This window comes from Lissotriton vulgaris, chromosome 5 (genome assembly GCF_964263255.1).
Source record: "Lissotriton vulgaris chromosome 5, aLisVul1.2, whole genome shotgun sequence".
Classification (NCBI taxonomy): Eukaryota; Metazoa; Chordata; class Amphibia; order Caudata; family Salamandridae; genus Lissotriton; species Lissotriton vulgaris.
This window is the reverse complement of record NC_141693.1, coordinates 1,987,105,321-1,987,120,399: the sequence shown is the minus strand read 5'-3', so window position 1 is coordinate 1,987,120,399 and position 15,079 is coordinate 1,987,105,321. Positions and strand designations below refer to the sequence as shown.

General features: G+C 47.2%; 1 protein-coding gene across 1 annotated transcript in view; it reads left to right on the top strand.

The window, feature by feature from the left end:
- Window positions 1–7,083, top strand: part of ADAMTS13 (ADAM metallopeptidase with thrombospondin type 1 motif 13) — a 251,929-nt gene extending 244,846 nt beyond the window's left edge. The window contains exon 31 of the mRNA XM_086924723.1: window positions 6,519–7,083. Within this exon, the coding sequence (XP_086780849.1) occupies window positions 6,519–6,707 (189 nt within the window). The 3' untranslated portion in view covers window positions 6,708–7,083. The remainder of the gene's footprint in view (window positions 1–6,518) is intronic.
- Window positions 7,084–15,079: the final 7,996 nt, after the last annotated feature.

Here is a 15,079-nt window from a genome sequence, read left to right as displayed (position 1 = left end):
CCCTCAGCAGCTCCAGCTAGCCTGCTGCATTGGGTTCCCAGGGGTCTAGTCTTGCCTCCTGGGAGAGGCACTTACATGCTAAGGCCCTCCAGAAAGCATTTCACTCTGCTACACTTATCCTCTGGCACAGGGCAAAATCCCAGCACCGTGGGACTGTCCACCGCCCTCTGCATGCTGACTTCTCAACCAAACTGGCTTGAATATTCTTTTCTTAGGCAGACACAGCCACTTCTCTATAGGCACTCAACCAGACAGTAACCCCAGGTATTCAGGCTGGGTTCTTTTTTTTTTTGGTTTAATTTTTTTATTGTAGAAAAATATATATTTACATGGAGCATACAGTATACATGGATGAGAAAGGAGGAAGAAAGGAAAGGGAGAGAGAGAGAAAAAGAAACGCCCGCGAACATAACTGTTCGAACTGTTCGTTTCCAGTCGTATTGACATTAGTCCGATTTCCGATCTTCCAGTTCAGATTTCCGATGTCGTCTTCCACCCCTTCGTTATGCTTAGTTTTCCTCTTTGGACTCTCGCCCCGGGAGATAGGAGATAGGGAAAGATCAAGGAGCAGGTGCTGGTTGTAATCGTGTTGTGCGCACAGGACTGGCTGGGTTGTCTAGCTTCACCGCCTATGGAGGTTTGTGCGATGCTAGGTAGTCATCTAGGGAGCCCCACATGTTCGACTGCCTGTGTGTCTTTGGTGTGTGTGTCGCTGTTATGTTGTCGGCGGCTCATAGAAAGGTGATCCAGCTAAGCCATGCTTTCGGCGTGGCTTTTGCTGTGTCTTTCCAATTACTTAGAACCATTTTGACCGCCGCAGTCAGCAGTAGATCAAATAAGTCGCGGTCCTCTTTGGTCGTGATTACTGAGGAGGTGAAACCTAGTGCTAGGCTCTGGAAGTCTATGTGGATGGTTACCCCTATAATCTCGTTAATTAGCACTTCAATTTTCCCCCAGAACTCCCTAATCTTGGGGCAGCTGTAGAGTATGTGTTCTAGGTTCCCTCCCCCCCTGCCACAATTCCAGCATGAGTCGCTCTCCCGGATCCCCATGCCTGCTAGGCGGGCTGGTGTCCAGTAGGCTTTATGTATTAGCCAGAATTTGGTCTGGTTTAACGTTGCAGTTACCTTTCTCCTAGTTGTGGATCTCCATAGGTCAGCTTTCTCGCCCTCACTTAGTCCCCTGCCCGCTACTGTACCCCAAAAGTTCATGATTTTGTCATTGAGTTTGGTTGATTTGGTGCTGAGGACTCTGTAGAGGTGTGCTATTTGGTGGCCTAGTGTGTTGAGTTTGGCGGCGTGATGTATGAGCGAGGGTGTTGGGCCCTTCAGGTTAGCCTTCCTTATCGCTACCTTGATCTTCAGGAAGTTGTATAGTTCTATGCTCTGTAAGTTGTGCTCTTCCTTTAGTGTGTCGAAAGTAAGGTGCGTGCCTTGTTTCTGAAGATCATTGGCCGTGGATATTCCGCGTCTATACCAAGAGGGCATGTTCAGAGTCTTGTCCCTATACTTTATTGTAGGGTTATGCCAGATGGACTTGAATTGACTCTTCCTTATGCCCGTTTCCATCAGTTTGTCCACCTTTAGTAGTGCTATTTTTGTATTCTTAAGGACTGGGTTGTCCTTGACCGCTGGGTGTTTGGAGGCTGTGAGAAGGCTGATTGGGTTCATGCCCTTTAGTAGTCCCCGCTGTAGCGTGAGCCATGCTGGGGTGTATTCTGGTCTCGGGTCTAACCAGTGGAGCCCCTGTCTGGCAATGCATGCTTCCTGAAATCTTTTGAAATTTGTTAAGTTAAGGCCTCCCAGATCTTTTGGCAGTCTAAGCTTGTGAAGACTTATTCTGGGCTTTTTCTCCCTCCACAGGAAGTTGTTCAGCATTTTATCAAGTTTTTTGTGGAAGTTTTCTGTGTTTCTTAGTGGGAGCATGCACAGCATGTAGTTGACGATTGGTGTCAGCATCATTTTAATCGTTTCCACTCTCCCCACCACGTCGTGAATTTGGGAGACCACCCTTCTACTCTGTCCTTAATTTTCTGGAGTGTGGCTTGCTCGTTGTGTTCTAGTGTGGCTTTTAGGTCTCTCTCGAAGAGGAGGCCTAAATATGTTATGGGCTTCTGCTGCCATGTTAGCCCGGACGAGCCTAGCATCGTTTTTGTTGTGTATATGTTCAGTGGTTTGCATTCCGATTTATCCCTGTTCAGTTTGTAGCCTGAGACCAGGGCGTATTGCTCTATTGTGTCCATCAGTGCTTTGATGGATCTCTCTGGATCTTCTGTGACTATTAGTATGTCATCTGCGTATGCCGCTAGTTTAAAGTTTTCCTCCCCTACCGGTATTCCTGCAATGTCTTTATTGGTTCTGATCATAGTCAATAGTGGTTCTATCGCAAGCAGGAAAAGGGCTGGTGAGAGAGGGCATCCTTGTCTGGTTCCTCTGCCTAGGTTAAGTATTTCTGATGTGCCTCCGTTTACAACCACCCGAGCTTTGGGGTCCTTGTAGAGTGCCATTACCATCTTCCTAAAGTTTGCTCCCAGCCCAAATTTCCCCAGGCATTGATCCAAGTATGGCCATGACACTCTATCGAAGGCTTTCTCCGCTTCTAGGGCAATCATAACAGCTGCGTTGCTGCTTTTGGAGGAATGGTTTATTATGTGGCATAATAATCTCGTGTTATCGTGGGACATCCGGTTTTTGAGGTAGCCTACTAGAGAGTTGTGTATAAGTTTCGGTAGGTATGCATTCAGTCTCGTAGCTAGTATTTTTGCGTATATTTTACAGTCTACGTTTATGAGCGAGATTGGTCTGAAGTTCTTTGCCTCGCTAGTGTCCTTCCCCTCCTTCGGTATGACTATAATATTTGCTTCTGCCATGACTGTGTCATGCGTCCGTTTGGGACACAACCCGTGAATACTTCTTGCATGGTCGGTTTGAGGATGTGCAAGTACTGCTTGTAGAAGCCAGCCGTAAAGCCATCTGGCCCTGGTGCCTTGTTTTCTTTCAGGCTAGCCGTGGCTCTCCCTATTTCATCCTCTGTTATGGCTAAGTCGAGTATATCTCGTTCCTTTTCTGATAGGGTTGGAGTGACTATGCCCCTGTGGGGTGTGGGATTCGGCGGGCCGGAATAACAGGCGGGGAGGCCAGATATAGTGCGCTATGATTAGCGAGTTTTATTGTAGATACAGGTAGGGGTGGTTTGTAAGTCTCTGAACAAAAAGGGGGATCGATGGAGTACTCCTGGGAAAGTCCGAGGTAGGGAAGACGTCCGGTCGCTGAGGGAAGGGAAGGGCTCCGGCTGCTGGGCTGATGTCCTCCGGATGGTATAAGGCTTCCCTCTCTGTATGGCCGTTGGGTCTTTGACTTCTGTTGGTGAGCCTCGGAGGTTTGGGGCGAGAGAAAAAAATAGAGGACCGTTAGTCTTTCAGTCCTCTCGGTCTGTACAACTATCACCGACACCAGGGGGTGGGGATACAGAAGGTGGATAGTGAGGGACGGGTAAGACTGGGAGGTGCAAGAGGCCGACAAATAGGAAGGAAGACCAAGGGTCGACAGCGTGCTCGAGGTGTAGGAAGGTGGGGGTCTATCTATATATATATATACAGTGCTCTCGTGCTCAAGTAGGTGCAGCGCTATATTATTTACACTTAGTTACAACTATCTACAAACGGCACACGGAGATGGATGACGGTTACTCACGTGGCCCGCCGCAACTCCCTGGTGAGTTGCGGCCGCTCTCCAGCAACCTCCTGAGGACTCCACCAGTCCTCAGACCACACGTCGCCGTCGGCGTCCTCTTCCACTTCTTCCGGTTGGATCTCCGACTCCTCGTCTCTCTCTCTCAGCTCCGGTTCCTTCCTTGCTGCCTCCTGCCACAAGTTCGCGGGTTGGAACGCCCTTCGTTGTGGTTCGCTGGTTTTTATACAGTCCGGGATGTAGTCGGAGGCGGGACTTCCGGGTTCATGTAGAACTGCATCCGGGTGTCCGTCTTCCGGTTTCTGACCTCGGTAACCCTGCAGTGGGAGAGATAGAGAAGAAGTCCTATGGAGAGGGAACAAGGAATCATCTATGTTAGACGGACCCCTCCCCGCGCGAGGATGCCGCTTCGCTGCGGCAGGTACGGTGGCCTTTCCACAGCCCCTTAGTAGTTCTTTGCCTCCATCCACATTTAGTGTGTTGTCTCTTGTGTATAGTCTCTCGTAGAAGTCTCTAAAGACTTCCAGAATATCCTTGTTTGCAGTCTGTGACTTGTTGTGTCTGTCTTTAATGGCCCCAATCGTGTGCTGTTTCTGTCTCCCTTTCAGGTAGGATGCTAGGTTTTTCCCTGCTTTGTTTGCAGTACACAGGTTGACTGATTTGTATTTGTTGGCCCAGGTCCCTGCTCTCTCACTCAAGATTCTGTTGAGTTCGTATTTCCACTTAGTTAGGCATGAGAGGGTGTTCTTATCCTCTATGTTGGCTATGTGGCCATTCTCTAGGCTTTTAATTTCTTTTTCTAGGTCAGCAATTTTTTTATTCCTATCTTTGTTCATCCTGCCCTTAATTGTCATGACGGTCCCTCTTACTGTGGCCTTCAGAGCGTCCCATAGGATTCCTCTGTCTGTCTCTGGAGTGTCGTTTATTGTTATGTATTCTCTTATAGCCGCCTCAATCTCCGCTTTCGCAGAGGTGTTGTTGAGTAGACTGTCGTCGAAGCGCCATCTTCGGTTTGGTTTTTCATTGTGATTCCCTGATAATGTTAGGCTAATGTGCGAGTGGTCTGAAATAGTCATAGGGCCAATTTCTGTGTGGTCTATGAGGTGGGTGTGTGTTTCTGACATGAGGATGTAATCAATTCGGCTATAGGAATTGTGAGGATTGGAGTAGAAGGTGTATTCTCGAGCGTCTGAGTTGCATAGACGCCATGGGTCTTTCAGGCTGAGTTTGGAGCATAAGTTCTTTAGGATGTTGCCTCCGTGTGTAGTTGAGCTCGGTCTGTGGGGGTGTTTGTCGATCGCTGGGTCTAGGACCTGGTTCATGTCTCCGGCAACCACCACGAGGTCGTCTAGTGGCAGGGTGTGTAGCTGCGCTGCTATTCCTTCCCAGAAGTGCTTTTCGTCAGTGTTGGGGCCATATATGTTGGCCACGTGTATTGTCTCTCCCGCCCTCCTTAGGCTGGTCACAAGGGTTCTCCCCTAGGTGTCTGCCTGTGTATCCACTACTGTTAGTTTAGACTTCTTACTGACTATTGTCACCACCCCATTTTTCCTATTCTGTGCTGGCGACCCCACAACATCGCCTATCCAGCTTGCTCTGAGGCGCTTTATGTCCTCGGCTTCTAGTCTTGTCTCTTGTAGAACAAATATGTCTCCCTTAAGCTTCCTGAGGTAATCGAGCACCTTCCTCCTTTTCACTGGACTGTTAAGACCTTTGACGTTCAGTGATACTATCTTAACGTCCGCTGGGATGTTAGTTTGGGTGTTGTGCGTCATTTGTGTGGTTTCAAGCTTTGCGGACTATGTGGCCTAGTCTCGTTGTTTTTGCTGTGGCCCCCCATTCTTGGTGCTTGTGTCATCTGTCTGTGCCTGCGCTTAAGCTTCCCCTTGCGGCTCCTCAATGTGGATGTAGAAGTAGAAGTGAAAGAAACAAAAGAGTAGTGTAGAAGATAGTGAAGAGAATTAGCCCCATACATGTGCTCCCAGACCCCCCCCCGGCCCTCCTCGTCCCCCATCCCGTCCCTCCCTCCTCCCCCCCTTACTTGCTGAGTGAGTGTCAGGCTGGGTTCTTCCTTTGCAAAACACAGATTTGCTTCTGTTACTCAGGAATGGCAATGTCCCTCTCTCTGTAGGCACACCACTTAAATTACCTTCATATTTCACCACTAATCCTTTATGGGTCTCCAGAGTAGCGTGTTACTCGCCCAAAGAAAAGCTCTTCAGCACACCATCTGGGGCAACATGCGCTATACAAATACAAACCTTTTTTCCTCTTCTATCCTTCTGCTATCCTTCTGAACCCAAAAACGGACTAACCTATCCACCACTTAAATTACTTTCATATTTCACTATACTAATTCAACACTAATACTCTATGGGTCCTGGAGTAGGGTGCTACTCACTGAAAAAAGTGAATTGACTACTCATCGGGGTAGTAAGCAATATAAAAATGCAATTACAATACAATGCAAATTTTGCACTCATTGACAAGCATGGCGTTAAAGCAGAACACAGACCTGTGGGCCGCTCTCCAACCACACTCATGTGTACTCCTGTTGGCAGCGTGGTGGAATAGTCTAGAACTGATCTTCACCTTCTTAGGCCAACAAGAGAAGTTCTGGAGCCTAACCCCAAGTGGGGGAATAGTGTACTATCTTGAATAAAGAATTTGTTCTAGTTGCCTCTCAACTTCTGATATTCATTTCTTGTAAGTGCAAGGGATGTGCTTGTACGACTTTTACTACAGACCGTGATAATTGTGTTCAGCCCTGACCCTACCAGATTGACCACTAGGCCACATATAACATGGATTGTCTGTCTGTTTCCACAGATACGTGACGTAAAGACCCTGAAAACAGTGACCTTCCGCGGAAACCACTTGTTCTACTGGGAGTCCACGGGGAGTCGTGCTGACATTGAGTTCCAGGGGGACTTCTCGCAGGACCGCGTCAGCTTCAGAGCCCAGTACTGGACCCTGGAACCCAGGACGCTGAGGAAGAGGAACGCACAGCATGGATGACCCCTCCAAACTAGTTTGGACTGAAGCATCTTGAAGCTCATGGCTTGTAGGGTTTATGGAACTGGGAAACTTCCTGCCTGGGCTGAGAATGGAACCAGCACATGTCTGATCTGACCAATGCTTTGGACAAGCCAGAAGGGGGCGCTATCTAGGTTTGGTTCTCTGATGCTATTCATTTGATGTCAGAAAATGACTGCAGTGCAGCAAGGAATGCACTTCTCTTGCACTCAGCATCGAGCCTGAGCAGGAAAACATTTATTTAATAGTTAAATAATGTACATTCCAGATCTGTGATTGGGTGTCCATGTCTCCATGAATATTGGTTTGCCAGGCCAGAGATCTGTATGCCAATAATAAAATCTTGTAAGAAATTGCATTGGAGGTTGTAAATGATAAGAAACATTTATAGAGCACATAAAACCATCACCCATAAACCCGCGGACGCAACCACTTAACTGTTTGGCACTGAAGACACAAAATAACAAGCATTTGCAATGCAATAGGTCTCGCATTACTGAAAGTTTGAGCTATTAGCGCTGCAAATAATAATGCAACACCAGTAGCTCAATCTTTCAGTAATGTGAGACCTATTGCATTGCAAATGCTAGCTTTTCTCTTACAGCTGAGATGAATACTAGGCAAATGTTAATGGAAGGAGGCCAAAATATGGCGTTCCGTATCTTATTACTGCAACTAGCAGCCTGTCCCGACCTTGTCCGGGTATGAATTGCTGCTGGCCAGTAGTATATGGTTTTGTAGGATTTTGTTTAGATAGCATTTCTTATCTGTGACAGGCCTGTGAAACGCTCCAATTCACAGTGCACTGCTGATGCACTTAAATGTAAATGTATTTGAGCTTACACAGCTACCCGCAGTGGGTTTCCCGGCGCTTGCTTAGGGAACCCGTCCTGGTATTCCCCTGTGAGATAACCCCGGCAGGGTATCCACAAGGTGAAAGCCAGGCATCCCGCCGCGAGGGGCCGTTATGGAGATTAAGCAAGCTATTGCCCAGAGTCGCAGAGTGTGAACCCGTGAGTCGAGAAGGCACCGGAGCGAGAATTATCGAGTCCGTGGAATTTTTAGCCCAAGACCTGCCGAGGCAGGGAATTGAACCCTAGTCCAGGGCCGATCTCAGCTTCCAGGTCTGCCGCCTCTAACCCTTGAGCCACACTTCTCCACACTTAAGAGTGCTCGTTCAGTAGTGTGTGAACTCGAGTTTCCCTACTTTATTTTTCCTTGCAATATTATATAGCGCGTACTCGACAACATGGCATGAGCACAATTTTCATTACAGAAGAACACATTCATTTGTGGTAGGCACGGGGAGACAAAGCGATTTGCCTGGAATCACAGGATGTTGAGCTGATGCCGAGATTCGAACGCAGCTCCCCAGCTCTAAAGTTCGCAATTCTAGAACTTGTGGCAGGAGGTGTGTCTAAAAGTGTATGTCGGTGGCGGCCATCAATGAGAGAGACCAGTGCATTTTTCAAATGGGTGGTGAAAAAATATGAGTATGTTGCTGGAGATGTGGGCTGCCGTGCCACCAATGTACTTACCGGGGAGGGTAAACACCCATTATTCCGCAACTTTCTTTCCGCATACCATCACTCCGCATACTTTCATTACGAAAGTACCATGACTCCGCAAAGCCATTATAACGCATGGCATTACATTTTATATGCTTTTACCATGCATACATTTACAACGAAATTCGTTGTAAATGCATGAATGGTAAAAGCATGTTTTTTTTCAAATGTTTGGATAAGGTAAGTATGGGTATAGGGGTATATCTTTTGGGGTACTGAGGTATATAATTTGGGGTGTTTGGGTATTTTAAGGGTTCAGATATAGTTTTGGGTCATGGGGTACAGGGGTAGTTTTAGGGTTCAGGGGTAGGTTTGATTTTTTGGGGTACAGGGGTATTTTAAGGGTTCAGGGCTAGGTTTGGGTTTTGGGGTAAAAGGGTGTTTTTAGGGTTCAGGGATAGGTTTGGGACTTTGGGGTACAGGGGTATTTTAGGGTTCAGGGGTAGGTTTGGGTTTTGGGGTACAGGGGTATTTTAGGGTTCAGGGGTAGGTTTGGGTTTTGGGGTACAGGGGTATTTTTAGGGTTCAGGGGTAGGTTTGGGATTTGGGGTACAGGGGTATTTTAAGGGTTCAGGGCTGGGTTTGGGTTTTTGGGTACAGGGGTATTTTAGGGTTCAGAGGTAGGTTTGGGGTTTGGGGTACAGTGGTAGTTTTAGGGTTCAGGGCTAGGTTTGGGTTTAGGGGCACAGGGGTATTTTTAGGGTTCAGGGGTAGGTTTGGGTTTTGAGGTACAGGGGTATTCATAGGGTTCAGGGCTAGGTTTGGGTTTTGGGGCACAGGGGTATTTTTAGGGTTTAGGGATAGGTTTGGGGTACAGGGTATATTTATTTATTTATTTGCTGGTTTTTATAGTGCTATGAATAAACTCCCAGAGGAGTATCTCCGCGCTTATGACAGCCGGCCTATAAAAGCTATAGAGTAGCAGAAATATCTAAAATATATATTTAGGCTAGATCAGAAGAGGAGGAGGTTCACTAAAATGAGCCAAACAGAAATGTTTTCAGATTCGTTCTGAAACAAAGATGATCGGAACATTGTCTCAATGGTAATGGAAGCATATTCCAACAATTGGGGCCCACCACAGACAAGGCCCTGCCACCTAGCCTGGTTTTACTGATTTTAGGCACATTTAATAGTAGCTGTTCACTTGACCTGAGAGTACGGGCAGGAACATATGGGACACATTTTTTTTGTCAAATATGCAGGTCCTAATTCATGAAAGCTTTTATGAATAGTACAGCAGGTCTTGAACTTTACTCGTAAGCGTATGGGCAGCCAATGAAGTTTACGCAGTAAAAGTTTGGAAGGGGAATCGGGGGGTGCATTGAGCACCAACCTGGCTGCTGTGTTCTGTACTACCTGCAGACGATCTAAAACCTCTTCATTTGCTCCTGCTAACAAACCATTGCAGTAATCTAGTCGGCTGATCACTAGAGCCTGCACTAAAGTTTTTCTATGTGAGTCAGGGAGAAATGGGAAAATCCTGCGGAGGAGACCTATCACGTGGAAACATGATCCTACAGTGACATTAACATGCTGTTTCATGGTCAGCTCCGGTTCCAGACGTACCCCCAAATTCTTAATTATTGATTTGGGCTCAGGAACTGGACCCAAATCTGGAGGCCACCAATCAGGGGACCATTGGATCTTAGCTTTACCGAAGAGCATCACTTCAGTCTTCCCAACATTACATTGAAGAAAGTTGGAAGACATCCAACGCGCTACTGCCTTCATCCCATCAGAGAAATATTGTATAATCTCAGGGGTCAGATGTTTGAAGGGGAAAAGTAGCTGCGTATCGTCAGCATAGGACACTGGACAAAAGCCAAAAGATCTAGTTATTTCTGCCAAGGGGGCCACATATGCGTTAAAAAGAGTTGGTCTCAAACACGATCCTTGCGGGACCCCTTGGTGATTTTGACCTCTTCAGATCTGAAATCACCCATGGTGACACATTGCGTGCGGTTGGAGAGGAAGCTTTTAATCCAGTCCAGTGCCCTCCCGCCGATTCCACTCACAGTCAGTCGTTCGATCAGGATGTTATGGGAAATGGTATCGAACGCTGCCGATAAATCAAGTAGTACCAGGACAACTGAATAACCATTGTCCTGGTACATACGAAGATCGTCCGTTATCGACAGCAAGGCCGTTTCGGTACTGTATTTTGGCCTAAAACCTTACTGTGAGGGATCAAGGCTGTTGGATTGCTCCAGGTAGTTGGAAAGGTGTCTATTGGTGTGCTTCTCAATAATTTTCCCTAAGAAAGGTAAAAGGGAAATCGGCCTAAGGTTGGACATATTAGTCCAAGGAAGAGATGTATTTTTCCTAATTGGCCTAACTAAGGCTTTTTCCACTGCAGAGGGACATTAGCTGTATTGAGTGAGAGATTCACCAGTCTGAATATCAGGACCAAGTGTAGTCTCTAAAGGACTCATGAGCCTGGCAGGAAGTAAATCAGCCGGGCTCCCACTTTTGATGTTCGTAAGCAGCTTTTGAACCTCTTGTAAGGAGATTTCAGGGAAATCATTGAATGTATGAGAATTGGTAGGCGCGGTTGGTATTGCAGTTAGATTATCCAGGCCAGTCGTAATAGGGATAAGTGCCTCTATTTTTTCATAAATGGCATCAATTTTTTCAGTGAAAAAGTGTGAAATATTATCACAAAGATGTTGTGACGCATGTCTGTGCTTTCACAAGCTACCGGTTTTAAAAAAGTGTTAACAATCTGGTAAAGAACTTTGGAATCGTTACCAGCTGCTTCCAACTGAGTGGTCACATGGTTCTTGCGTGCAGATCGTATAGCTTTATGATATACACTTAAGGCCTTATGATAATTTATTTTATCTTCGTCTAAATGGGATTTCCTCCATGTTTTTTCAGTTTTCCGAACCCTACGTTTGAGGCTACGTAATTCTTCTGAGAACCAAACCTCTTGTTTCTTTGCTAGTCGTTTTTTAAAAGTTATTATCGGGGCAATTTGTTGTACCGCATTGTTAATGGCTAAATCCCATTTCGAGAGTGCGGAGTTTATATCATCTGTGGGATGGATTGAAGGGGAAACATATTTTTGTTCCAAATTGGCATTGGTGATTTTGTGCCATTGTCTACGTTTAGATGGGATTTGAACCGAGGGAATAGAACAAACGCCATTCACAGGCATAGAGAATTCAAGCACAAAATGATCTGTCCAGTGATACTGCTTAGGGGCAAAACATTTAATATCAGAAAAATTCGATATTATCATATCTAAAGTATGTCCTGCTTGATGAGTAGGTCCGGAGTTACATTGTTTTAGTCCCATTAGGGATAGGTCGGTCAAGAAGGATTGTACCTCATTATTATCTGTTTCCTCACTATGGACGTTAAAATCCCCGAGCAGCAGAAAGTCTTTGTCTGGGCACACGTGAGGGGCTAGTGCTTCCAGTAGCTGTTTAGAAATGTTTTTTATGGGGCCTGGGGGGGCGATAGACCAAAGCGCCTTTCCTACAGTATTTGGCTGATGAGCCAATTCTGAAAATCATCATTTCCAAAGTCGTATTACACCATTGGTCAAGAACCGCAATTGAAATATTATCCTTAAAAACAATAGCTATTCCTCCACCTACTTTTAAAGGTCTATCCATTCTGAGCATCTTATAGCCCACAGGTATACCAAGGGTAATGGCTGGGGTAGAGTGGGGTTTAAGCCATGTCTCTGTTAAAAAACATATGTCCGGTTTATGGGTGGTAATAAGATCCCATACTTCAATGTAGTGCTTAGCTAAGGATCTTATATTGCATAATAGGTTCTTTCCTCCCTGAACTTTAACAGTAGAAATATTAGTGATGTGTTGTTGGAGGGATGTATCTTTTTCTATATTAAATTGACAATGGCAGTATCTACATGAAAATGGTCCCTCAGGACTACAATGGTACATTTGCTGGCAGTGAATCGTGCACTAGTCATCACGCAAACCCAATAAGGCCCGTGAAGTGTAAGTTAATCTAGATACCTTATGAGCGTAAGCGGGTTCAGCCATGGCCCCTGGTCCCGTCCAGTCGCGGACGGGCGCAGACGGGCTTCTCTCTGGCGCGTCTCAGGCGCTCCGCTGCGCGCGACCGCTGCGCGCTTTCTGTGACGAGAGGGCTAAATACCCTCAGCGTGCATCAGCTAGAGCGCTGACCGCTCGATATGGGCGGAAGTGACCTGGCTCTGCCTGACCCGCCCTCCGCTCAACAGCACTGGTTGCCGAGTCGGACCGGGGCGGGCAGGACGGGAGATCGAGCCCAGGCTGTGTTGACAGTGAGTTTTTGCCTTAACATGTGTTTTTCCACTAATTAAAGCGCAATACACACAGCAGGTAGTAGCAAGCGTCGTTAAAATCCGGCGCGTTTAAAATTCAATAAAGAAATGCAGTTTTTTAAAATTACATGCTACATAAATCACTTTTACAGTTTGGGGCGTCAGCGGGTCGGGAAGACACTGCCACCGTCCTCCTTACCGCGGGTTAAGATGGGTTAGTGTTTAAGGGTGTTGGGGTATTTTTCCTCGGCCGCTGGCGCCCTGCACACGTTTCTTAACCTGCATGCTCCTCACTGCCCACGTCCCCGCCGCCGCTTTTTCCTCCTGTAATGGGCTGTTAGCTACCCGCTCCACTTACCTGCACTCGTTTCTTTTTCCTGTGGCTCGCTCACTGCTCTTCTCTGCCTCTGCTTTCACCCTAGCGCTCCTCCCCGCCGCCGCTCCTCACTGCCTGCCCTCCGATCGCCGCTCATGTCCGCTGCTCCCGGCGCTGATCGCCACTGCTCCTCCCCGCGCTGTACGCCGCACCTCCTGATGTCAGGACGCACGTCGCGGCCGGCGCTACTTTGGAGGGACTACTTTTTTTTTAATATAACTTTTTAAATAACGTTTATTTTTAAAATGTATATAGTCTATAACCATCTACACACCCTGACGATTTCAACGGTGTATCCGGTGTGTAGATTGGTGCTGTGGTTCCCGAGTTTACCCGCCTCAAAGCCTGAAAGTTTTTGCTTTATTATAGTAGTATAGATGAACCACTAATTGCTGAGCTGCATCTAGGAAATGTATAGGAGGTTGATACTACCCCCGCCCAGACCTGTGACTGTCATCAAAAGCAAACAGCTAATTACCTGACAAATTGGACAGAGTCAGATTAATACAATTTACAGGAGAGGCAAAAGGGGTGAGTTGCGTGGACCATCATAAGGCAAACAAGTTTGAACTATTGACATTGCAAATAACAATGCTTTTTATTTTTGTTTTCGTTTTTAAAACATAAATAAAAGGTATTGCCATTTAAAATGCCAATAGATTAAACTTGCGTAAATGTGAGACCTAATGCATTGCAAAGGCTTGTTTACAAGGGCGCCTTACTAGCTCGAGTCCCACAGGCCCTAGAGAACTGATCTGCAAAGGAACCATTCCAGGACTGCATCTTTAGAGGGTTTTTCTTTTTAAATCAAGGCTGCAGGAGGAGGATCAAGATGTACAATAATATAACATGCAGTGCACCTGCAGAGTCCACCTCTGAGGCTGGCATCCTTAGCAGACGTGTATTCTCACTGCTGGTCACTCCGTTTTGAGTTACCGAGCTGAGGGGTGCACGTGGCACATGCAGGAGAGGGGTGCACACTGTACATGCAGTAGAGGGGTGCACAGGTACATAGTGGAGAGGGGTGCACACAGCACATGCAGGAGAGGGGTGCACACAGCACATGCAGGAGAGGGGTGCACACGGCCATGGAGGAGAAGGGGTGCACACAGTACATGCAGGAGAGGGGTGCGCATGGTGCATGCAGGAGAGGGGTGCACAGGTACATGCAGGAGAGGGGTGCGCACGGTGCATGCAGGAGAGGGGTGCGCACGGTGCATGCAGGAGAGGGGTACACAGGTACATGCAGGAGAGGCGTGCACACGGTGCATGCAGGAGAGGGGTGCACACGGTACATGCAGGAGAGGGGTGCACAGGTACATACAGGAGAGGGGTGTACACGGCAGGGTAGAGGAAACAGCGAAGCAACAGGGGGGGGGGGGACAGCGAAGCAATATGGGATGGACACAAAAGCAACGGGAGGAGTTGCAGGGGGTGCAAAAGCTACAGAGTGGAAGGGTAGGAGTGAAACAACACAGGGGCTGAAGAGAGAAAACAGCACAGGGGTTGGGGAGTGAAGACAACACAGGGGTTGGGGAGTGAAGACAACACAGGGGCTGGCGAGTGAAAACAACACTGGGGCTGGTGAGTGAAAACAACACAGGGGCTGGCTAGTGAAAATAACACTGGGGCTGGTGAGTGAAAACAACACATTGGTTTGGGAAAAGAAAACAAAACAGGGTTTGGGAAGTGAAAACAACACAGGTTGGGGAGTGAAAACATAGGGGTTGGGGAGTGAAAACAGCACGGGTTGGGGAGTGAAAACACGGGTTGGGGAGTGAAAATAACACAGGTTGGGGATTGAAAACGGGTTGGGGAGTGAAAACAACACAGGGGCTGGAGAAAGAAAACACAGGTTGGGGAGTGAAAACAACACAGGGCCTGGCGAGTGAAAACAACACAGAAGTTGGAGATTGAAAACAACACAGGGGCTGGCGAGTGAAAACAATACAGGGGCTGGCGAGTGAAAACAATACAGGGGCTGGCGAGTGAAAACAACACAGAAGTTGGAGATTGAAAACAACACACAGGTTGGAGATTGAAATCAACACAGGGGCTGGCGAGTGAAAACAATGCAGGGGCTGGCGAGTGAAAACAACACAGGGGCTGGCGAGTGAAAACAATACAG